Here is a 26,657-nt window from a genome sequence, read left to right on the forward strand (position 1 = left end):
AGATTTGACTCTTCCTCCCCAATTTTGACACTATCCCAATTGAAGGAGTGCTGCAAGGAAGGTCTCTCCCACAGACAAAATTAAATTAGAGCCCTACAGTGTTAATTCACACTTTGCTACATTTCAAATACACACGTACTTTTTTGATTAGGATATCTTCCCTAGGAGGCTGGTTTGACTCTCTACAATCATTACCTTTGACTCATTTGTAACATGCTTTTCCATTCAGTCCCAAACCTGTTTTGTTCCTCAAGTGGACCCTTTTAATAACGTGCGTGTTACAAGAATTCAACACAACTTCACTGCATGGAATTAAGTATGGATGAGTTAAAAAAAGGTGTTTAAGAACTTTTCTTGCCTATGGGCCGTTTCTTCAGCTGTAATATATCACCCCAGTGTAATAGCAGACAAGGCAGTTTACTTTTCTAAGGGAGAGAAGTAAAGTAGTAATAATAATAATAAGAAGGAAGCAAGAGATAACAACGTTGATTACTTCTTGGTAGGGGCAGGAGGAGGAGGGATGAGTGGGTATATTTATTTTTGCTCTGGTTCTGCAGTGGTTTTGTCATCCTGAAGTGAATTTGTTCAGCTTGAAACCATTGCCAAGAATTTCATGTTTGTTTTCTATGGTGCTTTGCACAATACTGCAGTAGACTGCCACTGTGTAAAATAAATCTTTCAAGCATCTGTGTGCCCCTTATACTGTTTTTAATTATGGAGAAGTGTCTCTTCAGAACCAGGTTTCTGATGCACTGGGGGGTTCTACCCATGGAGCTGGCATTGAGAGCTTCTGTGCTTGCTCATACTCCTGACTACTTCAGACTTCTGGTGACTGCAGTGCCTCTCATGGAACTGATGAATTTAAACTTCTGCCATGTGCTTAGATTTTCTTATAACTGACCATGCACCCAGTCTGCCAGGCTCTAGGTGCAGGAATAGATGAGGCAACTTCTAAGAGATCAGTTATGAGATGTGGTGTCTTTACATCTGCCACCTAGCCTGCATCTTTCTGTGTTTGGTATCTCCCTATAGCCAAAGTAGGTGAGGAGGGTCCTTCTCATTTAACTGTCTTTGCTAACCCAGTGCAATCTGCCTGAAACAGACCAGAGGATGCTCGCACAAGGAGTTGTGCCAGCAGCCAGCTGTGCTCTGGTAGTATAGGTGAATCATAGAATCATAGAGTTAATTGGGTTGGAAGGGACTTTAAAGTTCACCTAGTCCCAGCCCCCCTGCCATGGGTAAGGCTGCTAACCCACCAGCTCAGGCTGCCCAGGGCCTCGTCCAATCTGGCCTTGACCACGTTCAGGGAATGGGGCACCCACGGATTCTCCAGGCAGCGTATGCCAGTGCCTCACAACCTCACAGTGAAAAATTTCCCCCTAATATCTTATCTAAATCTTCCGTTTTTCAGTTGCAAACTGTTCCCCCTTATCCCATTGCTATCTGCCTATGTAAAAAGTCGTGTCTCTGAAGCAGATTACCATGTACAACCCTAATTTGTAAACACCACTATCTTTGTCTTAGGAAGGTTAGTTGAATTCAACAACTTACGAATGATTATTGACTATGAATCGTTAAGAGTACATTGCCTCAACAGATCCTGAATCATGTATGGCTACATGAAGAAGTTAGAAGGGTAAGGATCTAGATTTATGGCACGGATGCTTTTCACACAAATACCCTTACAGTGTAGCGTGAAAGGGAGGTTGCCTGAGGGGCAGCAAGAGCCGTTTGAGATCAATAGCTGACGTGCTCATTTTTTGTGCAGCTCTGCTTTGAAGTACAAGTGATTTTTGAGTAATGATGAGTCCAGTGTAGCAGGTGTACTCTTGGGTATGAACATGGCTTACATCAAGGCTACAAAATCCTGGTTAGCTGATTGGGTGGCCAGGACTTCCATTTGCAGACCATCTTTGTGTTTGCACTAGTTATAGATGTGGATTTCAAACAAACACGATGTTTTTTAAAAAATGTCTATAGGGAGAACTGTTTCAAATTCATCTTAATTTTCAGCAGCCTGTAGTCAATTGGACCAAAAATACAAATAGATTCTTGTAAATACTGAGCAGCATAGTGCTTTCATTTGTTGCCAAACTGAAAGTGGGATTTTGACAACATGCAGAGCAGCTGCATTTTTATTTTAAGTATCGATGTTTTTTTTTGTTGTTGTTTTTCTGTTGTTCTTAGTGCAATACTTTGTATCACTGATGCTTAAGGGAAAGAGTTGAACTTTTGTTTTCATAACTGTATTCTCCATTCAGTATTTTCAGTAATGTAACTGTTCAGAACTGTTTTTTTCCTTTGTTTCATGTTGTTTTGTTTAATATAATATGAATACTGGATATCTTATTATTTAATGTAGTATATTTGGTTAGATTATGCAGTAGCTTTACTAGTAAGTACCACAGTTTATGTATAGTTGCACAGTAATGAATTGTTAGATTAATTTTTCAATCAGAAAATGGGAGTAGGAAATACTGCTTAGATTATGCAGTGTAAGTTGCTCCTCTTGTGTATTTATGCTCAAATGTGGGCACTGTTGCTTTATCTGAGCTGAAGGTCTCTGACTACCAGAAAGTTTTTCCTTGCTTTTCAGTGTAATGTTTCCTGTGCTTAATTTCATTCCAGCAGTCATTACTGCATACATCTGAGTCTCAGGCAGTGGGTAATTGCCCTCTGGTGTCTGTACGTATACTCATGAAGGTTTTCATGTTTTTTCTTCCTTTCTGCACCTGAATCGCTTTGCCAGGCTATATTGTACATGTTTAATCCTCATAAATCCTTCCTCACAAAATCAGTATCTCCAACTCATATTAATTTTATGTTGCACTTCTCTGAACTCTTTCCAGTATGTTGATTTCTTTCTGGAAATGTAGCGATTAAAACTGAGTGCAGGAAATAACAAATCCTGCCAAATCAGATCTGCATAGTGAGTTACACCCATCACCTTCTATGATACAATTGATTACTGTACATTGTTTTCTTTAAGTATTGTTCACCTGCAGACAACGTATTTTTAAGGTTTGCTGTTCAAGTAGTATTTATTTAACCATCACAAATTTTGTTTCTTCTTAATTATTAATGACCTTACTTTTTCCCAAGTCTCATTTTTATACGGTATTTGTAACCTATCATAAAAGTTAGTAATCTCATATTTTGCTTCGTCTCTACCTCTTTTTTTTTTTTTTGAAAGCATTGTTTTTTCACATTGCAGTTTCTGATTTCCTTGGGGAACCCAATGAAGCCTGAATCATAATGATTTTATTATTCACTGTTTATCCTGTTTAGATGGGAATTTGTGCTTGCTCATGTTTTCCTGTCATTTCAATGCTGGTATCACAGAATCACAGAATGGCCAGGGTTGGAAGGGACCTCAAAGATCATGAATCTCCAACCCCCCTACCACTTGCAGGGCCACCAACCTCCCCATTTCATACTAGACCAGGCTGCCCAGGGCCCCATCCAGCCTGGCCTTGAACACCTCCAGGGACGGGGCATCCACAACCTCTCTGGCAGGCTGTTCCAGCACCTCACCACCCTCTCTGTAAAGAACTTCCCCTTGACATCCAACCTAAATCTCCTTTCCCTCAACTTAAAGTAATTTCCCTTTGTCCTGCTGTTATCTACCCTTTCAATGAGTTGATTCCCCTCCTGTTTGTAGGCTCCCTTTATGTACTGGAAGGCTGCAGTGATGTCACCCTGCAGCCTTCTTTTGTCCAGGCTGAACAAGCCCAGTTCCCTCAGCCTGTCCTCACAGGGGAGGTGCTCCAGTCCCCTGATCATCTTTGTGGCCCTCCTCTGGACCCTCTCCAACAGCTCCCTGTATTTCTTGTACTGGGGGCTCCAGACCTGGACGCAGTACTCCAGATGGGGCCTCACAAGAGCAGAGTAGAAGGAGACAATCACCTCCCTGTCCCTGCTGGCCACCCCTCTTCTGATGGAGCCCAGGATACCATTTGCCTTCCGAGCCGCAAAGGCACACTACTGGCTCATGTTAAGTTTTTCATCTATCAAGACCCCCAGGTCCTTCTCTGCAGGGCTGCTCTCAAGGACCACTCCTTCCAGTCTGTATGGATGCCTGGGATTCCTCCGGCCCAAGTGCAAAACTCTGCACTTTGCCATGTTGAACCTCCTTCTACCGTATCAACCGCAACACTCAGCTTGGTGTCGTCAGCAAACTTGCTGAGGGTGCACTTGGTATCCTCTCTGCTGAAGCTGTCTGAGTACTGTTTATAATCCTACTGATAGTTTTAACTTTACTTTGGCTCTAGAATCTAAATACTTTACAGTACTTTACCTTAACCATACTAACCGGCCTTGGTTTCTAAACTGGGAATAATAAATTGTTCCTGAAGTGCTCATAAGAGTCCTTTTCTGGATTGAGAAGTAGGTGCATGCCTGAAGTGATTTACTTAATGTCAAGCAGCAAATCAGATTTTGTGTAAAATTGGTTGCCTTGAATCACATTACGCATCAGACTGTTTCATCTCACATACACAATAAAACACAATGCATTGAGGGAAAAAACTTTGTTAGGAAAATATTTCTTTCACCTTTGAATGATATGATCATTAAAAATCACTTTGGATCCAATTGTCACCTGAATCCCAACTGATCTAGCAGGAAGGTTTCTTCCTCTTGAAAAAGTGTTAATTACAAAGTAGTTTTATTTGATGTTTATTCTATTACAAATCCTGTGATGTTGTAAAACTGTTCCTTATCCTTCAAGGCTCCTGGTCTAATTGTACAAGCTCTGTTTGGTCTACAGGTTGGAATTGTGGGAAGAACAGGAGCAGGGAAGAGCTCTTTGATAGCAGCCCTTTTTCGGTTGGCTGAACCTGAAGGAAGGATCTGGATTGATAAGTACTTGACATCAGAGCTAGGCCTCCATGACTTAAGGAAGAAAATTTCAATTATACCTCAGGTAAGAGACTGACTTTGCTATAAACATTTTTCCTGTAATACTTAAATGCTTTGCCAGGATATGTATACAGAATATATAGAATGGAATCAGCTTTGGGAACTGGAGAGTTTTCTTCCTAGTTCTATTCTCAGCCCATTCCTCCAGAATAAGTACAAGTAGATGTTAGCAATACGCTGCCCTCCATGGCTGGACATCAGCAAAGAAAACTGGGTGGGAATACTCAAAGCTTCAGTAGTTCTCTGATGTCAGTTCCACCTTCAGCAGAAATTCTCACCTGATGCATTGCCTGAAGCTTTCTTAGTAAGGGACTTTGAGGAGCTACATTCAACTCTGTAGACGCCCCTGTAGGCTGAGGCTAGGTCTTGAAAGAGCACATATACCAACTGTAAGTGAGCTACCAGACTTTCCATTATGGAGAGAGGGCTGGAGAGGAGAACATAGAGAGAAGAAAGAGTGGATCATTATGACCCATAAATAAGAACTAGTGATCTTCGAATGCTGAATATAGGAAAGGCTGCCATGGAAGGGGGGGGGGGGGGGGAAACATTGTTGGGAATAGATTCGTCTCTGATGTTGGAACAGAGGAAAGGATGTTCTAAGAAATCCAGTAGGCCAGAAGTGTTGTGTTCTATTGTCTGCCTTTTGAATGAAGCAATGGAGAAGAGAAGGTTTATGTGTAACCTCAGAACTTCCTGAAGGCAGTGTCTGTGCAGATTACTCCATTTCATAAGAGGGCTAATTCCTCTCCAGTAGAGAACAAAAGAAGAGGGAAAAGTTCATACATTACACATGCAAAGTCCATCTCTGTGGCAAATAATTATCTTGTGTTTGTTGTTTTTTTTTTTATAGCAGGTTGATAGAACAGTAGACTGGAAGCCAGAGGAATTCATTTACTGTGTTTAACACTGATTCTCAAATCTTTGTATTTTGTTATGGAAGTTGTATTTAGAGTTCTTTGGCCATATTTTTATCTGAATCTTTGCTAGTCAGCCATTGCGATGGCATTAAGAGTGTTTATATTACTTTCTTTGAATTGAGAATCTGATAAAAATGGCAGTGAACAGTGGTTCCAGCCTCATTGGAGGACATGCCTTTCTTGGTTTTTTGTTTGTTTGTTTTTATTTTCCCAAGAATACAAGTCAGAGAAAGAAAGCATATATCTTAATAAAAATAAATACTCCCCCAACAATTGGATTGTTGCCTAATGCAGGCTGTTTTTTCCTTCTGTATGCTGAAATCTTTTTGTGCACAGCAGAGGTAGTTGGTGTAACTATGGAAATAGTCAACTTGTGGGATCTAAAGAGAACTTCATGTGGATTTATTTCCTTTCCCTGAAAATATGTAGTCATCAGTTTTTTTAAGGTGGTCTGCAGCTTTCCCAAAGCCCTGCCCTTTTGCAGGTGATTTCCACATTGGGAAGCATTCAATCCCGTTGGTTAAAATTCAGTGTTGGGGCAGGAAAGCTATTGGTCAGGTATGGTTTCTACACATTGAGTTATGTAGATGCTCAGAGTTCCCTGTATTTAGTTACACATTATTTCCATTATTTATTTTTTGTATACAGCATCTTACTGAGGCTGACTTATGGCCATAAACGATTTTAATCCAGTAGAATATTGCAATAGGGTTTTCACTGTGGGCTCAAGGGGCTTTAAGTGTCTGAAGGGTAGCAAGTGACATCTGTCTTCCACATAAGGGAAGACTTCTTTTCACTGAAAACATGTAGAATGTTGAAATGGTGGTAGTAAGAGCAGGAGGAGGGTTTGGAATAAGATTCGTGCTGTAGTAAACTGAATGACAAACACTGTCTTTGTAGTACATAAATAACACTAGTGTCAATAATAGAAATAGTCACGGAACAGGCAGTTATTTTGCAGCAGGTATCTTCATAATTATGTGGGAAGCTTTAAAAGAAAAAAAAAAAAACCAAAACACCAGGGAGGGAGATGTTCATTTAAATTATAAGGCATGCTAAAGTAAACCGTTCCTAGAGAGTAATGAGGTAAGACTGAAGTTTTCTTATATGTAAGCTTAAATACCTACCTGGAGAAATAAAAATGTGCTTAGGCTTCTAATTGCCTGTTTGGATAGAGCTGTGTGAAGGTTGTATTTGTAAATCTTTCCTATGCAAATATTGTCTGCCTCCCTGACTACAAGCAGTTTTACAACAATTATTTACAGGTTTGTCTTATTACTTTCCTCTCATAAACCAGACTATTTTGAATAATAATCTGTCAGAAATGGTAATTAAAAATATATCCTTATCTACTGTTGCAGTGCATGTCTGTTGTTAAGACTTTTATAGCAGTTAAGAACACTTTTTAAATTCAGTCCCTTATTCACTAACCTATAAAAATAGAATGAAAAGAAAAACAAATGTAACAAGACCTTCGAAATGCACCAAATAGCATGTACTGTCAATGCAAAATTTCATGTAATTGGCACGCTGCGTCAAGAAATGCATGTGTTTTTTTACACTGTTTGCAGCGTGTTCTGTCTTTGTTACCCCTTTGATGCCACTCAGAATGGTTTAGATGTCAAGATAATAAAAGGGTTAACGTTGAAATTCTGGTCTGAATTGCTGCTGCCATTTGGGACTGGCCATCAGTAGAGTTAGGTGGGACGTCAGTCAAGAGAGAGTAATCTTGGCATAAGCTGAAGTAATGAAATACAAGTTTAGGCATCCTTTTATAGAGGAAAAAAAGAAAACATTTGCAATAAGATTTGTCCAAATTAAACAAAACTCTGATTATTTGATGACTAGTCTGCTTTTATGATTAGCACTATTAAAGCTTTTGAGTTGTATTCTTGATATAGTATTAAGAGAAATCTAGTTGTATCAGTGCATGATTCTCGGGTCTGGCAAATCACCTTAGTTAGTACTTGCTGCTCAGGGAACACTGGACCAAAAGCCATTTTCCACCTTCTCAAACACCATTTTTTTCTTCAACGTGCATTGATTTGTGTCCATGTAATTAATGATCTGTTACTTATTTGAATGGGAACTGAAGTAGAACAATGGCTGCTTTGACCACTGGTAAACCCACACTGGTGCCTTAATGGGAGACTGTACTGGTTTGACTCAGTGGTTTATTTTGAGTTAGATCTTTGACCAGCTGTAAGTAACCTGAGTAACCTTGGTATGATGCTGTAGGCATGTAGATTAACTTCTTAGTTAACCTATAGTGACTATACGTTACATATATGGGCAGGAAGAATTAAGCATTGCTCTGAAATGGTGGAATTTGTTTCTTCTAGGATCTTCTGTAAAACTGAAAGGCTTTTATATTATGAAATGCAGAGAGGGGGAACGGAAAAGAACAAAAATAGCATTGGGAGCTCTTTAATTCATCTTTGTTTTATTTAGTGTAAATACGAATTTTAGAAACTACCCAAACATAATTTAGGAGTCTGAGCCCATTGACAACAGCAGTTTTTGGTTTTCACTAAGAATAGCAGGGTAGCAGTGATTGCATGTGAGTATATGTATATATATAGCTTGTGGCATCTAAACAGTGTCATGTAAATGCCCATTTGAGGACCAACCTAACTGTGTACAGCAATTTACAAATAAGACCTACTCTGGTAAATGATCTCCACACAGAATGTCTGAATATTTCATTTCTTTCTTCCCTCCTTTTCGTGTGCTAAGTACTCTTCCGTGTTTCATAAAAGACAGCTTGTTGTAGGATATTTCTGTGTTGTGGGTTAATTCTGACTGTTATTAGCTTACTTATTGTGATGATAAAACCTGTGTTTATAATAGAATGCTAATTTTACTCGGTTTTAGGAGCCCGTATTGTTCACTGGGACAATGAGGAAGAACTTAGATCCTTTCAATGAATACACTGACGAAGAACTGTGGAATGCCTTGGAAGAGGTGATTTACTAAATCTAATAATGTACATCTGATGTCTACAAGCCAAATTACACTATTGTGCTTGTGTGCATTAGGTTTTAGATGTTTTCCCAAGGTTTGATAAGGGCATAGCTGTTGATGGAAAAAGGTAGACCGTTGTGTCTGTGTTTGTCAGTGTGTGTTGTTTGTGCATGTGTGTAGACATGAATATTGTTACATAAGTCTTTTATGAAGAAATTATCCCTTGGGATGATGTTTTGGTTACATTTTGATTCATATCTTAGTTTTAATGAACATTAATAGATTCTTAACAATATGCTTTAATGTTTTTAGAATTCTAATAACTGACACTGTGTAATCCAACTTGGCACTTAGTCATTTTGTGCCAGAATATAAAAGGTAAATCTTGCATACTTATTACTGTGTCATCAGACATACAATAGCTGATTTGAAAGGGAGTTACTCATCCTACAATATGTTGACATGTCAACAGGTGCAACTGAAAGAGGTTGTGGAAGATCTACCTAATAAAATGGAGACACAGCTGGCAGAATCTGGGTCTAATTTTAGTGTTGGTCAGAGGCAGCTGGTGTGTCTTGCCAGAGCAGTTCTAAAAAAAAATCGGATCCTTATCATTGATGAAGCAACAGCAAATGTGGACCCAAGGTAAAAACCAAAATGCTGTGTTAAGATGAACTGTTTCTTCTTTTAGCTTGATCACCTGTGCTGTAGAAATGAAATTAAATGCTTTCTATTTCCTGTCGTTTGTGTTGCTGTTTTATGTTTTCCACAGTACTATCATAACTATCTATTCATAATGGGGCGACTGAGCTTTAGATCCAGAGCAGATGATGTATACTGGATGTGTGCCCAAAATATCCCTAATTTCAGTGCGTTATGTAGAGTAGGAAGATTAACAATGAAAGTTAATCAAAGTATTTCTCCCGCAGCCATAGACAAGAACTTACCTGGAAATGCAGATCAGTGGTGTTAGAATAGCCATGAAACTAAGCTGAGTTCTGTTGATTCTAGGAAGAAATATCTGCTGGAAAAATAATAAATCAATAAATTAGCTCCCCCCCTTCCCCTTCGACCTTCCCCAAAAAATATAAAAAGCATGTCTTGTATAACTCAGGCCAGCAGAACTTTCCTGAATTCATTCCTATTTTAACTACATCGTACTGCTAGAAGGACATCTACCCTCAGTAGAAAGAAACTTTCAGTGACAATCCTTGTTAAATTGTTCCAATAGCTAAGTACCCCCACTGTTAATTTTTAAACGTTTGAAACACTGGTGGAAATATTTTGGAAACAATATTGCAAATGTACTGCATCAATTAGTCTGAACTGAATATATAGTTCCAACAAACTATGGCTTGAGGGGGAACTCAAAGTCCAAAGAGGACAATAACACAGCAAGTCCCTCAAACAGATGCATTAAGGATTTTGTATGTCATCTGGGCGTGACTCATTTTTATAACATCTTCTTGGGGGAGAAGTGGTGCCACTAGGACAGCTTTGCAGTTCAGCTGACAGTGTATTTCTAAAACCTTTAGAGGAGTGCATTCCCTTTCCAGAGGTTCTTTATTTTATTTTGTTTTATTTTACTTTGACATTTGTTTTCTTTTTTGACTATTAATTTATTTTTGGCTGAGCACTGATAGATTAACTATGATTAATCATAGCTGTGGAAATTTAATACCATCTTACTCATCCTCCCTATTTTGGCATCTAACGTATGTGTTCTCAACTTGCACTATCCATTTAATTAATCTTGATTAATGTGTGCTGCAATATATATTATAATAAGGTAAATGTTTGTATCAACTCTACGCATAACAATACAAATAATAACTTGGAACTTCTACTTTGAATTCAGTTTGCATTACAGTCATTATTACCTTTTTCTTAATGCGTTGCTAAAACTAGAGCAAAGTATTTTTCAGCTGTGCAGTCTGATAGGATGCTCATCAGGAAATGCTGATGTGTGTTGCTTAACTGAGCAGTTAGGGAGGCATTTTTGGAATGTAAAGAAAACCTCCTTCTCTTGCGATGCACAGCCCCCATGCCTGGCATGGTAAGCACACGTTGTATCAAGCACCTGGAATAGGAAACTGTGGGGAGCTGCTGCTGGCTGTAGAGATTATACTTCATTTTTTATTTTTCTGGCTTATCGTCTTTTTGCCTGGACCACTGCTGCAACTGCACTTCCCTCCAATTCAACCTGAAAGCAAATGTGAGAAGACAGGACTTGAGGGTGGGAGAAGGAGAGGAGTGGGTGAGATGGCATGAAGTAGTGGAATATGACATTCCTTGGGGCTGAGGAACTTTTCCCCATGGTTCTTCAGCCTGGCTAAGCCATTCATCTTTGCTGGCCAGTGAGGCTGAGCAAAAGAATAAAGGGAAGGAATTTGGAGTTCATCTTTCTTCTTTCTACATCTTAGAGCTCCCATAAGTACCCTGCATCTCACAGATAACTGGGTGTTCTGCATACTGCAGGGGTGGCAGTGTTGTTGTAAGAGAGGGGAGGAGTTTGCTATAAAAAAGGTTCCTCTAAGTCAGACTGCTTGCATGTTGTATGTAATGAATGACAAGCGTTGATTTGATTTTATCGTTTTGGTCCTGAAGCCAGAATTCTTATCCTTAAGAATGGAATAGTTTTATAGCAATTAAGTGATTTGGAATGGTGATTTGAAATCTGGAGCAGAAGAGCTGAAAAATCTTTCTGCTGTCACTTTGGTGGTATATTGAAACAAAATTTGTAGTCTTTGAGACTTGATTTATTTTTAACACCAAGTTCAGTGTACTGAGCTTTCTGTGTACTGAATGTACACAGTATGTGTGTTAACCTGTGTTTTTACTACTTGTAAATGCAGTCCACTGCCCCATTTCCACATCAGTGATTCATTGAGTCTGCTTAAAAACGGTCATTGCACACAGTTCAGTTTGTTAGTCAGCTTAACCTTGTAAAATTTAACTTTTTATTACATCTTATTGCTATCTGTACTTGTTTCCCTTTTGGAGAAATTATCAGCGTGTGTGGCCTTCTTCAGGGCCGCTCAGGAATTGTTTAATGTGAGATATGGTTCCAGGACAATCCCAGGATGACATTAGACTGAAGATAATGACTTATCCAGCATTTCTTTCACCAGCTTGATTGCTTCTCACTCACGTTGCATTTATACTTGCTCTTTAGATGTCTTCCTTTTTACCCAGTCAGCTGATTTTGGATATACCGGGTCTTGAGTTGCAGTGAAACTTGCTGTTAGACCTTCAACCCACAGTGCCAGTGGGACAATTATAGCACTCTTTTTTCATAGAATTGTAGAATGGTTTGGGTTGAAAGAGACCTTTATGATCATTTAGTTCCAACCTCCCTGCCTATAGCAGGGGCACCTTCCTCTAGACCCGGTTGCTCAAAGTAACGTCTAGCCTGGCCTTGAATGCTTCTCAGAGAAGGGGCATTCACGACCTGGCATTCACTGGACAACCTGTTCCAGTGTACCAGTGTCTCACCACCCTCACAGTAAAGAATTTTTTCCTAATATTTAGTGAAGAGCCCCAGCTCTCTCAGCCTTTCCTCACAGGGGAAGTGCTCCAGTCCTCTAGTCATCTTCGTGGCCCTTCTCTGGACCCTCTCCAACAGCTCTGTGACATTCTTGAGTTGTGCTCACTTCAGCCAAATCTGCTCTTGAGCTTCACATTACTCACCTCCTCACTGGCGAAGACAAAGTCCAGCATAGCACCTTTTCTCATGAATTCCTGTAACACTTGGAATAGGAAGTTATCATCAACACATTTCAGGAACCTCTCTGATTTCTGGTGCCCCGTTGTGTTGACCCTCTAAGAGATATTGGGATGGTTGAAGTCTCCCATTAGGACCATCTTTGGTGAATGTGAAGCTGCTCCTATCTGTTTACGGAGGGCCTCATCCACTCGGTTTTCCTCATTGGGTGGCCTGTAGCAGACTCCCACTGTGATGTTTCCTTCCCCCGCCTTCCCTTTAACCCTAACCCATAAGCTCTCTGTCCTCATCTATCTTCAGGTGGAGCTCCATGGACTTCAGCTGGTCTTTGATGTAGAGGGCAGCACCTTCTCCCCTTCTCCTCTGCCTGTCCTTCCTAAATAGATTATACCCCTCTGTTCCTACATTCCAGTCATAAGAGTCATCCCACTATGTCTCAGTGATGCCAGTGATGTCAAAGCCCTGTAGGCACACACATGCCTGCAACTCTTCTTGCTTGTTCCCTGTGCTCCATGCATTAGTGTACAGGCATTTGAGTTGGGTTCCCATCGAGGCTGATTTAACAATTGGAGTTTCCTTATCCTGCATCTTAGGTGCTGTCTTACTGGCTTCTGATCCAACTTCAGGCCCAGGGCATCCATTGCCATAATCTGCCTCAAAGTGGGATGGTTTAGCCACTCTAGTTTAAAGCCCTCCTGCTTAAATTGTTGCCAGAGATGGTCTTCCCCTTCTGGGGAGTCTTACTGCTTTTCATATACTATTTTCATATTACTAGATTAAGGTTGAGTTTCTGTCATCCAGCAGCCATGGTTTGCTGTTCAGGTTGCATATTTGGTTTATGATGTGCCACTTAAGAGGATAATGAAATCCCTTGACACTTTCTTGGCCACTTTCTCAGTGTGGTTTGACTCCACACAGGGGTCATTTATGCCTTCAAAAAAGGACAGAAATACTCCTTGCTTTGGCACTTTTCTGGAGGCTTGACTGCTCCAATTGGCATATAATATAGTCTCTCATGAGGAAGCTCACGAGAACTTGCCCTTGCAGCCCAGAAAGCCAGCTATATCGTGGGCTGCATCAAAAGAAGCACGGTCAGGAGGACAAGGGAGGTCATCCTGCCCCTCTACTCTGCACTGCCGAGATTTCAGCTTGGGTTCTGTATCTAGATGTGGAGTCCTCAGTACAGAAGAGATGTGGACCTGTTAGAGTGTGTTCAGAGGAGGACCACAAAAATAAACCAGGGTGGAGTACCACTCCTGTGAGGACAGGTTGAGAGAGCTGGCGCTGTTCAGCCTGGAGAAGAAAAGGTTCTGGGGAGACCTTAGAGCAGCCTTTCAGTATCTGAAGGGGGGCTATAAGAAAGAGGGAGACAGATTCTTTATCAGGGTCTTTAATGATTGGGCAATGGTTTCAAACAAAAAGAGGGGATATTTAGATTGGGTATAAGGAAAATGGTTTTTACAGTTTTGCCCAGAGAGGTAGTGGAAACTCCCTCCCTGGAGATGTTCAAGTCAGGCTGAATGGGGCTCTGAGCAACCTGATCTAGCTGTTGATGTCCCTTTTTGTTGTAGGGGAGCTGGACTACATGACCCTTAGTGGTTCCTTCCAACTCAAATGATTCTCTAATTCTAAGCTGTAAGCTGCCATGAGGCCTCCCCTCATCCTCTTCCTCTTTTATGTCTGAAGAAAGCAAGTGACTTCAGTTGTTTCTTGTATGTCTTGTCCTCTAGACCCTTCACTATCATGGTAGCTCTCTTTTGGACAGTCTCTAATAGCTTTACGTCCTTATACTGAAGCACCCCAAACTGCTCACAGTGCTCAGGGTGAGGCTGCACAGAGCAGAGCAGGACAATCCCTTTCCTCTCCTGGCAGGCAGTGCTGGACCTGATGCACCCCAGGGTACTGCTGGCCTCTTGGCTAGTTTTGGCTTCCGAGGCACTCTGCTGATTCAGATTCAAGTTAACATTAACCAGAACGCTCGGATGCTGTTCTGCAGGGCTACTGTGCAGCCTCTCAAGAATGAGAATTGTTTTCTTAATGGATATGCAGTAAGAGATGATGCTATAAGGAATGCATGTAATAATGGAATGTATAATAAATGAATGCAGAGGACAGGGGTGTTCAAGGATCTTGCATTCTACTGAGATAAGAGTAGGAATAATCTGAGAGTTGAAAATCATTTTGAGCTCTTTTAAAAGTTGTTTTTGAAATTTCTGAGCGAACTGCAGTTTTCTGTGGTCCTTACTTGCTCTGTAGGAAACCTCACCTTGAGATTGACTATAATGAAAGAAAAAGACTTTCCTTACATTATTTCAGGTAGTACTGAAGCTTTTGTTTCCATTTTGCTATTCATTGTGGGCTATTTTTAACCATTGCCTCTTCCCTACTTAGTGTTATCGTGTGTGGTACTGGTTTTCTTTGTTGAAATAAATAGATCATTGAGGCATTATTGAGAGGACAGCAAAAAAAAATGTGTGCATTAGCAATGCAGTGGTAGCACTGTTACTGCTGTGATCTGATAGAAGTACGCGGTCGTGGAGTGTTAAGCAAATTGCTTTTTTAAGGAGGTTGCCATTATGTCTTGTCCTGTCACTTGACACCCTTGAAATGAGCCTGGTTCCATCTTCATTGCACTGTTCCTTCAGGTATTTATAGAAATTGATAAGATCCCCCCTCTTCTCCATGCTGAACAGTCTTATCTCTCTTGGCCTTTCCTTGTAGGAGAGGTGCTCATTGTTTAATCATCTTTGTGGTCCTTTGTTGGATTCTTTCCATTATGCTTGTATATGCTTATACTGAGGACCCCAAAAATGAACACAGTGCTCCAGGGATGGCTTCACTAATGCTGAATAGAGGAGAAGGATTTTCTTAAGTCTTTCCTTACTCTTCTTTTAGGAAATAGTAGCAGAAGGATCAAACTACCAAGAATCTCAGACCTCTCATTTCCTTAATGAGTGTTCTTATTGCTGCTAAACTGTTAGAAGTAAATGTAGTAGATGGTCAAGGAAGAAGTGTGTCATGCTCCAAACCGCTCCAGTGGTCCAGGTAGCAGTAACAATTTTGGCAAAAACTGAGTTCTTGTCTAAAAGTGCTCTGTCTTGTCCAGTTCATGACAGTGCATAAATGTTTCTGTCTCCATAAGAGGATGGCAGTAAGCATGCATGGGAACTCTTACTTAACTGTTAATAATCCTCCTTCTCTCTCTCATCGTCTGTTCTCTCATCAGCAGTGATCTGTCTTCTTTGTCATGCTGACTGCTTAAACTGTTTGTAACAGAAGTTGTGTTCAGTCCATCAGACCACAAAATCATACTGTGGACCACGGAAACAGTGGTGACACCATTCCTCACATCATCCTACACTTCCAAAGTTATCTGTTTCTCCTTTTTGTTGTTAGTGCTTCCTGCCATGGTGGAAACAGAACAGTTCTTTTTTGCTTGTGAGACAGTACCAAATATTTGTCATGTGCAGATGGATTCAGTGTACTAGTATCTAGAAAATACTGATTTGTCAGAGGAAGGTGTGTTCTGTGTGTATTGTATTTGATTTCCGAGTTACTTAGAACAGTTTGAACAATTAAGGCTTTGCAAACAACCAGTTGAAGTTAACATGGCCCCTGAATATATTTGTTTATCTAGACGTCTTCGATGCTCTATGTGGAGCATTTATTATTGTCTAATCATTGCATAGAAGTACAGTATTCTGTTTTAATAGGAATCCTGGAAATGAGACCTGTGCCTTCATATGCCTGAATTCTAGGCTGCAACATCCCTGGTCTCACTAACACCAGTGCGTTTTGAGCTGTTTATGTCTTCCTTTGATCTTGGATGATAATTTTAATTTCTGTAACTGTGTTCCCACACTGCCTTTTTCTCCACTGTTGCCACTCAACATCTTTTGAAGGCTGATGCACAATATATGCGTATTCACATGACCTGGCTTTGTGCCCAGGAACTAAGGCTTCTGGTGCATTGTGGGCTGTCATGTGCCTGTAGAAGGCATTCATCACCTGATGGCTGCCTAATTCAGGTGCTCTTATTCAGATTCCAGCCATGCCTTTCCCCTTTTCATTGACTTTAAGGAGGGTTATATAGATTTCCAAATTTAAATCTAACTGCAGTGCTTTAAGTTAGGTGATACCAATGCTTCTTTAGTATAGTCTCTTGAATATTATCCAGTTTTATCATTATTACAGGCCTTTTGCATTAATATTTGATTATACAACTGAAGAACATTTTAGTGTCTCTTGTATATTTCAGTATATTTCGTTTTCAGGATTCTCAACTTAACTCGTGACAGTTCTCAACATTCGTACTTCAGTGTCTGTGCTCTGGCTTTGTTTTCATTCTTTAAAAGTCATGTGTTTCTACCTGATACCTTTCCTTAAGAGACTAATTCATGTAGTGGATTGATAGCTTTTGTGTTCCAACTCAGGAATCTCATGATTCTATCCCATTCCTTGGATTTTATATCAATCAACTCTTGACTTATAAAGCATGTCATTCTGTACTCAAGTCCTTGAGCTACTGCAGTTGTAGCTTTGCTTACCAACCAGCTCTGTAATTTAACCCACTTTTGCAGTGATAATGAAGAATCTTTGTTAGAGGTTGTCTTCTGTTCATTCATTTACAATGAAGGTTATTTATTTTCACTAACTTTTATTCACAGCTTGCATAAACTAAATCTTAAATAATAGTGTTTTGTTTTGTTTTTTTTTTTGGTATAGAATAGAAATCTGTAAGAATACCTCACTCTGCTAAAGGGAATGTTCCTTCTTCTGTATTCACAGTTTGGAAGGCAAGACTCCTGAAATGAAACTTACTGCTCTACTTTCAAGGAGAAATTCTTTTCTCCTCAACCACTAGCAGATAGGTTTTGGGGTATGTTTCATGGTATGCCTCCAGGAAGAAGCACTAATAATGACTTCATAAGCACATTTCCTGCTATACAGTCATGTTTGATGAAGTCGCAAAAGCTGCCTGCCATTAAGTTATCCCTTCTAACATCTTGCTTTTGTCTGCACTGCTCTTGCTGTGTTTCAGAACAGATGAGTTCATCCAAAAGACAATCCGTGAAAAGTTTGCTCAGTGCACAGTTCTGACCATTGCACACCGCTTGAACACCATTATCGACAGTGACAGAATTATGGTAAGAATTAACAGCTTAATTTTTTTTTTTTTTTCCCTGCAAATTGATAATTTTGTTTACTCTCCTTACTTTTGATTGAGAAATGATCAGAAGTTTGAGTTGTAATTTAAGACTTATCCTAGATATCCTAGGGGCTGTGACAGGCAACTCATGAAACTGTAGTGGTAATGACCTGAAAAGACTGCTTACATTTTCTCACTCTGTGGTTTCCAACCTGCCAGGCACAAACCCATTGCAGGTGAGGTGCAGCAGCAAACTTAAGCAAATGATCTCTGTCGGTACTAGTGAAGACACACCCAAGTGCTCTGGACAGAGTCAGCTGGATTCAGTCAAGTTTATTAATTCAGTCTCGGTGGGCTGAGGGAGGCAGTGCAATATTTAGTGGTGTGGAATGTATGAGAAGGAAGTGGTAGAGGTTCTGGAGCAGGAGATGTTGGTAACAAGGCAGCAGCTGCCCTGGGGCAAGGGTGTTGGTTGGAGAACTGGAGCTAGACGGGTGAGGAACTGAACTGAACGTGGCCAGCTTTACAAAGCAAGATTCAGACAGAAAAGACGGAGTATTACCAATCCAGCAGCCTTTGCCATCTTTGTTCCTGACGGAACAGCGGTATATTCTGCTAATGTGAAGCACCACATGGTGCCTGCCCTGTGATGCCTTGCACACACACAGAATGAAAAATATATACTTGCTGATTATTTTCATAAAGGCAGTGGTCTTCAGCTCTCAGGAGCTCGGTCTGGTTTGTGTCCTTGAAACGATGTTCTATCTGTGCTTTTGCAATTTTCTTCAGTAGCAGCAGGAGCCTATTGCAAACATTTTCTTCACAGTCAGTTAATGGGGTAACTTACTAGTGGGCAAAGCTTTTGTGAGTGGAATTCAAATTTAAATGTGCGTCAAACAGAAATTACCCATATCCTCTCAGTGGTAACTTTAAAAAATATTTATGAAACTTTTTTATATTAAAATGAAGTTCGTTAATTCTTTCAGTATTGTTTTGTGTGGTTGTTCTTTCTTAACTGGATGCCCAGAGCATTTTAAAATCTGTGATTGAGGTACAATGGTAGCCCAAAGTATGCAAAATGAAACAATTGGACCTTGTGAGGTGAATGATGTTCTAAGGAATAGAGTACAGCAGATTGTGAACTGAGTGATTATAGTTTACTTACGAAGAGAGAAACCAGCAGAACTGCCATAATAAGTCATGTAATTGCAAGCATTTAAGGTATAATAAATAAATATTTTCCTCACTGCTGAATACCTCCCCACAAGTCTAATGGATATGTTGGTGTTCTCTACAAGTAAAGTGAACAAAAGACTTGTGAGGAAACAACTGTGACCTAATTAATAGCTGTATGTGTTTGTTAGCTGTCCAAAGGGATTTCTGTGGGTTTTGGTTCATTAACTACCATTAACATGTTATGCACAGAATGTTCTTTCCATGGAGATGTTTTCTTAGTTTTACCTTTTAATATTGTGCAGTTGAAATAAAAACTAGATGTTTTTATTTACTATTTTGCTAAAAACATTTAATTAAAATTGGAAGTTACTCTTCAGATTGTTCAGTATAATTGCCAACAGTGTAACTACTCTATTATATGTTAAGATCCTGTATCTTATTTTTGACCTTCCATTGTTTCAGTTCAGCCACAATCAAGATCTGACCTTCCTAAAGGTCCACTTTTACATTATCTAGTACAGTGTTTTTAGAATGACTTTAGCCTCTTTAGAGTACGTTAAGGAAAAGATTTGCAAGAAGGTCTACTTTAGGGTCTGCAATCATTAGTGTCTCCAGTGTTTTTCATCTTTTTACATTACTTCATTTGATCCTTCGTATTACTCTAATTCTGGGAGGAAGTAAAGGGTAAGAAGTATTAGAAAATGGAGGAAACTGGCACATTGACTCAGTAACAAGCCTGTTTTCTTGACATCCTTATTCAGAGTTACTGATTCTGCTTCCAAACAAATTGTAAACTTTATATTGTTCGAGGAGTGATCAGAGTTACGGCAGGTGTGCTTTTGTTATATTTTTTAATTACTTGGTTTACTCAGGCATGTAAATCCTAGTGGGAATATAATGCAATTTTGGAAGAGTAAGAAAAGTCTGTGCGTTAAAAAATATAAGGAACAGGATAATCATAGAAGGCAAACTGTTAAGGAGTACCATTAACAATAAAAACAGCTTTCACAGAAAAGTAATGTTTTACTTAAATATTAAGAAAATTGGGAAAACTCAGCTAAAGAGAGCTTTCTGCAAATTTTAAAATCTAGTGTCTCAAAATTTTAATGTGTTTTAGTAATTTACACATTTAAATTTGCGCAGATTCTTTACAAGTATAAAAATGCACAGCTGAATTGCATTGTTATTCCAGTATCAGGTATTATTAAAACTTCTGTTTTTCTCTCTTGTTTAACTGAGATGTATGGATAAAATAATGCATTCCTTTATATGTCATCCCCATCTCTGTTGTCTGTCCTGGTAAGTTTGGTAGAAAATGAATGAAGAAGAACAAAGATGGAACCTCCTAGTTGGGATATTATCAATTATCTTTTGGCAAGCAATGAGTAAACTTATTTTTCAAATAAATGTTGGGCAAACCCGTTCAGCTTTCTTAACTTAATCTTAATGGTCCAAAACCCATTCCTGAACAAGTATACATAACTTGAGCTCTCCCCTCATTGAATCATTTAATGTGGAAGGAACCAAAGGAGGTCTCTAGTCCTATTACAAGTCAAATTGTTCAGGGCTTTATCCTGTTGCATCTTGAAAACATCAAAGATAGAGATTCTGTACGTTTATGGGCATCCTGTCACAGTGTTTAATTATCTGCCAATAAATCTGTATTTTTCCTTATATCCACTTAAAACCTCACCTCAGTACGTGGCAAAAGCTCCTTGTTTTCCCACAGTATATTTCACTAAAGACCGTGGCTCTTGTCTTCTGACTAACTTGATTGTAGGTATGAAATTACTCCTGTTGAGTCTCATAAAGCCATCTGTTCTCCTCAGTGAACAAACTGCTCTGTTAGCCTGTCCTCTCACTGGGCTGATGCTCCAGTGCCCTTATTATCCTGCTGAATGTGTTTCAAACTTCAAACCAGAACTTTAAACTTCAAACTTTACCCTCGCCTTAATTGTTCTGGGTAAAAGACGAAGGGCAAAAGAGCATTGGCAAAACTGTTGCTGGTATTGATCACAAGGGGTTAGCCCATTACAGATTTGGGTCTTTACATCTGTCCGTGTTGTTTGTCATCAGGTTCACGCTGAACTGTTCTTTTAGCTTGTGTGCATATAGATGCCCTTGATTGCTATCCTGTCTTAAGCACACTGACTGCAGTTTTCAGTTTGACATTGTCCACGTGCTTTTGATCTAATTCCATTTAATTGCTAGTTAAACCAGAATTTTCCAAAAAGATGACGTCCATCATTAGGGTTAATCCAAACGTTAAGAAGAATAAATAAATAAATAAAATAGAACAAAATAATTCTGAGAAAGTCATGAGAAAAAGTCAAGTTGGATGAGTATGGAAATAAGAACTGAACGTGAACTGTTGCATGTCTGCTCACACCCATTGTAATAACCGGTTCTATTTTAAAAGAGAAGAAAGCCTACTGGAAGAGGAAAAAAAGGAAGAACAAAATACGTTTTTATACAACTGTAGACAAATCTGGCCTCGGGAGTTGTTTTAATTCTCGTTTGTTCTATTCCCAAAACCATACCTCTGGTTTCATAATCCAGGTCACGCCTTAAGAGTATTTCCATTATATCCATCTTACTGATAAATCCACTTTATCAGAACTTCAAACGCATAAAATCGTTGAGGGAAGAGCTGCATTGTGTAATGTGATACTCTCTAACCCAATCACCTCAATGAGTAATCCTCCATTGCTCTTGCATAGGACTTTTCATCTGGAAATTGTAACGCTCTTTACAAACATTAATTAATTAAACTTCAAACACCTGGGTGAGATAGGGAAGTATCCATACAATCTTTGGAACCAAAGTTGGAAAGACTTGTTAAGTCAGGCCATCAAATAATCCTACCATAAAATTATAATCCAGTGGTTTTCAAACTTTTTTTTTCCCCCCTGTGCTGTTCAAGACTACTATAGGATATTTTCTCACTCATGTTTCCCTCATTATTTTAAGAACCCAAGTTGTAGCTCCTCCTACCAGATGCCTACTTATACTCATTTTAGCCATTTGATATAAGCAGCCTCCTTTCTCCCTAGCAAAGAGGGGAGGATGGGAGAAATGCTACAGTTTCCTCTCTTCTAGTGGCAAATCCTGTGAAAAGCTCAGTTCAGGCTTGCTCCACTAGCCCCCCATTCCACATAGCATCCCCACCACCACAACAGCTGCTTCCCTATCATTTTCTCACCTTTCAGTGTGAGGGCCTTTTACCTAAATCACGTCTGCAGCTCACCAAACCCAGTCAGGAGCAGCCTGGGGCAGCCAACAGGCACCACTCCCAAGACTTCCAGTGGTATCTTGTAAAATCCGCATCACCCATTCCTCCCCCTCTTTTCTGCTTCCTTGTCCAGGTTGAGAAATACTTTTTAGAAACTGTATTTTTAGAGAGGAGAGAAGCTGAAGCATGCAGAAATTGAAGCTCACCTAGGGAAGCAGTGAATCAGTAGCAAATTAAGTATGTGTGTCTGGCAGGAATCTGATGCAGTTCTTTGTTCTGGTTGCTGTGCTGTGGTCTTTCGGTAGGAAAGTCTTAAAGTAGTGAAGACTTGTGCATTTTCCAATGACGAGGATGTTTCTCCACAGAGACTTTTCATATTAGTAAAATACTTATTTGAAATGAAAGCTCTTTATGCAAGCAGAACTTGAACTAGTAATTAAAAACTGTCATTCAAATAGGAAATTTTTGAGGATGAGAACCATGGGAAGAGATCTGATTTATTTATGGGAAAACCTGTTGTGGCTATGTACTGAAGTGACTTAATACTCACGGTTAACAGTGCAGTGTACCTGATAAACGGACCTGAGGTCTTTTTTTGGTCAGTAGAAAATGACTTCTTACATCTCTCTGGTACACCTCCCTCATTCAGTTTTTCCCATTTTTCTGACATCGCGTTATATTTACCTTGTTGGAACACCTGGGCCTCATAAATCAGGTGCTGTGTTTCATGTATTGTAGACATCTAACCTCAACAGGGCAAATCAGTCCACCAAAATTTGGTGTAAACACCTTGAAAGGAAAGAGGGAACTCTGCAGGGAGATTCAAGAAGTTTGCATAGTAATAGGAGAGTCATCTACAGCTAGACAGAAAATGCCATGCAGCAGATAAAGTCTGGGTACTTGTCTCTGGAGTTCTGGTGTCTGACCCAGTATTGCACATTAGTGTCCTTCAGCCATCGAGCGGGAGATGAGGCAGTTCTGCTAACAGACACCTAAGTAAGCATGATAGTGATGGCAGTGTTGCCCATCGTTAGCATGGAAAGAGAGCATTCTTCCAGAAATTTAAGAAACCTGAGCTCTACGTTTTCCTCTCTCTGCCAAGGTTTGGGCACTGTGCTCCCCATTCCCAGAAAGATGCCATTTCCACCAGCATACACAGGGCATTCATGTGAAAGCCTCTCCTGAAAATACGAGCTAGAGAACACTAGAACTAAAAATCCAGCTGTGCTGGAACCAAAGGGACCAAAGTCTCTTGGGTGAAAAAATGTGAAGAAAAGAAAATGAATGTTAGTCATACAAGAAGACCAGTGTGGAGCACATTAAACTTAATGGTACTAGCTGAGATGCTTTACACAGGAAATGTGAAAGAGTACTTGGTCTCATGATAGCTGGATATCGGTATCCCACAAAATATTGCTTGTGTGTGTGTATTCTGTACGATGACAGGAAAATTGCAATTCCAGATTTTTGGAATCTGGAAGATAAATTGTGAAAATTTAGGAAAGATCTTAACACTTAAAGGGCTGGTTAAATATTTCAGGGACACTTTAGGAGTTTTAATGCAGTTCCGCCAGACCTTCTGCCAGGTGTAATTAATGCTAATCTGCCTGCTTGGCTGTTCACTGTATTGGAGTCCATGTGGACAGTTGATGGTGGGCAGTGGCCCTGGAAACATCTAGGTTTCTCCTTTAATTTGGTAATTAAGGACTTGTGGAATTTCTGGAAGAGCTGAGCATTAGCAAGTGATTTTCAGAAATGATCAATTTTGATTTTAATGCAAACAAAGCCAATTTCCACAATTTCCAGATCCTCTGAAAGTAGGTTAACGTTTTGCAGACAGCAAGGGAAAACAAATGTTTTGTGGAATTCAGTAATTCAGCTCAGAAGATATAAACAGTGAACATGTTGTTTTCAAACCTGAGTAAATTATACATCTTTGCTATTAAGAGGATATTATCTTGATGTTTAATCCAAGTTTGCATAAAGTGCTGGGCTATGAACCTTATATCAGAGCCACTGCTGTCACCTGAAGTGGTGTGTCTGTGATAGTTGTTAAGCATCACACTTGGCCTAGCTGTCTCTGTAACAAGTCAAAATCCCAATGATCTTGAAGAAGCACTAGGATTGTTGGCTTCAAATTGGCCAAGAGAATCATACCTTCCCAAAATGTTGACAACTTTAAGATTGTTCTTAAAAGCTGCTCCAATTTCAAGACAGCCGCCCAACAAGGTTCTTTTTTTGCCTAAATAAAGCAGCTAATTACTGAAGCAGTGCTTCAGCTTGGGAGCATTCAAATGAAGAGCTGCATTTGAATTACAGCAGGAAATGAAGCTAATGTCTGATGAACCTCAATCTCTTATTCTGTCAGTCATTTGTGTGTGAATGTATTTTCATCTGTATAAGGACAGAGCAGTCAGATATTTCTTTAAAGGTGGTGGTATGGAATGCAGACCACACTAGAAATGCTAACACATCTTTAGAGAGTGGTTTTCTGCTCTCTCAGAAATACCGTGTTACTTTTTAGGAGCAAATTAGTGCAGGACATGTTGACAGCTGATGATTTGAGCAGAGTGTCTCCGATAAGGTAAAACTGTGTGCATGGCAGCTGAGCCACAAGTTCACTGTCTTCAGAAGCAGATAAACCTAGGACAGAGGCAGCTGTATTCTTTAACTTTTTGAAAAGCATAGTGTGTTTGCAACTTATCTGACAATCCTCAAAAGCCTTATTAGAGAGTGGAATTTCTTAAGCTGAAGCATATCTTCCATCACTTCAGGGCCATGTTTGAGCCATTCTGCAATCCAGATTGAGAAATGTGGCTTTCCAGTGCTGGAAACAGTCATTACTGATTGGCCAAGGAAGAGTTTTGTCAGCATTTAGAGCTCCTGGTAAGAAGTGGCTCTATGGGAAAGGTTGAAGTTGCACTGATATGTCAGATATTTTGAGGTGAAGAGATTGAACAATACAAAAAACATCTACAGTAACTAGTTAACAAGTTTATTTCCTCCAACAAGATATAGAAGTTAATATCAAATGATTATCAATAAAATAAGACTCATTGCTACATACATTACTATTGCATATTGATATTTTTTCCCCACAACATTCCAACCAGCTTACAGTGGTGTGCAATCAGATGGAGAAAAACAGCAGGAGGGGAGATTTTTAAGCCTCTGCAAGAAGAGCAAAGATAACGCATGTGTGGAACAACTTACCAGTTATTATTACATGCTGAATTTTCTCTACAAAGAATAATTTCAATTTAAAGAAGTCCAGTTCTTCTGACTCCAGAACAGCATCTGAAATTGCCTTTTCTGTGAAATAGAGGGGAAGTGGGCAGGGGCATGTGTTGAATACCAGAGACCTAGGGCAGGCTTTGCATTGTCAGAGTGAAGTTAAACTCTGCTGAGATGAAACATATGGAAATTTTGAAAGGAATTATTCATATTGTAAGAAGGTGAATGCCCAAGTGTGCTCTGGTTTGTTTGAAGGAAAAACAAGAAGTACACAACTGGCATGTGGTGCATGAAACTTTCTTTATTTGACACCAGACTTGTCATAGAATAAGTTATATGTGATTCCTGAAGGAGCTTGGGGAATGCTTAGATTAAAGCTGAAAATTTAATTAAAAAAAAAAAAAAAGGCCAAACGAAGCCCCAATACCAAAAAATCAAAAACAGAAACAAGAAGAAAAAAAGAAAAATAAAGAAAAACTTCATTTAAAAAAAAAAAAACCACTTTAAAATGGTTCCCAAATTAGCTTTGCGGCCTCAGTGTTCTTCCATTTTTGCAAACCTGTTCGGATAGGATAATATTTATAAATGACTCTTCAGAGAAGTATGTACATGTTTCTGATCTGTTTTGGCAAACTGTTGAGATGGAAGAGATGGAACGTACTTGTATCTGAACTTAATGCCAGCTGGGGAATGGGCTGTTGACTCTTTCCCACAAAGCCATGTATTGTCTTGTGTAAATATATTTCTTTTAATATGATGTAACCAGAAGCATCTCCTGAATATTCTCCTCTTCCCAGGACTTTATTGAAGATCGTCTTGATGTATGCTCTCTGAGGAAAACATTGTTCAAAGTTGTACTCCTAGCAGAGTTTTGAACTTTAATAATTTTGTTGTTTGCTGATGTCTTCTGCAAGTCTAAATTAAATCAGATGTATTCCCTAGGAGATAATTTGCTTGAATTATTTTCCTTTTGAATAGGAAATAAAAACATTTATGATCAACTCCTAAATGTCCCATTTTCCCTCTGGCTTTATGGTGAAGATGAACGTGAATAGGAATACTAGGCATTCCTCAATAATAATTGAAATAGATTCCCATGCCCCCCTCCTCTGTGGCTCGACACTTCCAACCTTGGGCTTTTCTTTTCTCAGAGTGTTTTATAACTATTGTTCTCTTCCTTTGTCTGCTTTTGTTGCTGAAAGTTAGAAAATGCAGGATTTAGAACCTTCTTTCTTTCTTCTGTCTATGGATAGCCATAAGTACATGGAATTTGTTACAGCATTTTTAAGGATCCACGCTTTTTTTTCTTTCTGTGGCTAATGTCAGTGTTTAACTATA

The 26,657-nt window shown here is 39.5% G+C and overlaps 1 protein-coding gene across 6 annotated transcripts in view; it reads left to right on the plus strand.

Annotated features, from left to right (window-relative positions):
* The window catches only part of ABCC4 (ATP binding cassette subfamily C member 4), a 1,253,378-nt gene that overhangs the window by 112,389 nt on the left and 1,114,332 nt on the right, over window positions 1–26,657 (plus strand). For 5 of the 6 annotated variants that reach the window (XR_008211683.1, XR_008211684.1, XM_052705824.1 and 2 more), the window contains 5 exons: window positions 2,629–2,685; window positions 4,769–4,924; window positions 8,715–8,804; window positions 9,277–9,449; window positions 17,570–17,675. Coding sequence is in view for 4 of the 6 variants with exons in the window: in XM_052705824.1 (XP_052561784.1) it covers window positions 2,629–2,685; window positions 4,769–4,924; window positions 8,715–8,804; window positions 9,277–9,449; window positions 17,570–17,675 (582 nt within the window). In the remaining 2 variants the exon portion in view is untranslated. The remainder of the gene's footprint in view (window positions 1–2,628; window positions 2,686–4,768; window positions 4,925–8,714; window positions 8,805–9,276; window positions 9,450–17,569; window positions 17,676–26,657) is intronic. The other variant, XM_052705823.1, reaches the window with a different exon arrangement.

Source organism: Tympanuchus pallidicinctus, unplaced genomic scaffold, assembly GCF_026119805.1.
Source record: "Tympanuchus pallidicinctus isolate F22 unplaced genomic scaffold, pur_lepc_1.0 scaffold6, whole genome shotgun sequence".
In the NCBI taxonomy this organism is placed as follows: Eukaryota; Metazoa; Chordata; class Aves; order Galliformes; family Phasianidae; genus Tympanuchus; species Tympanuchus pallidicinctus.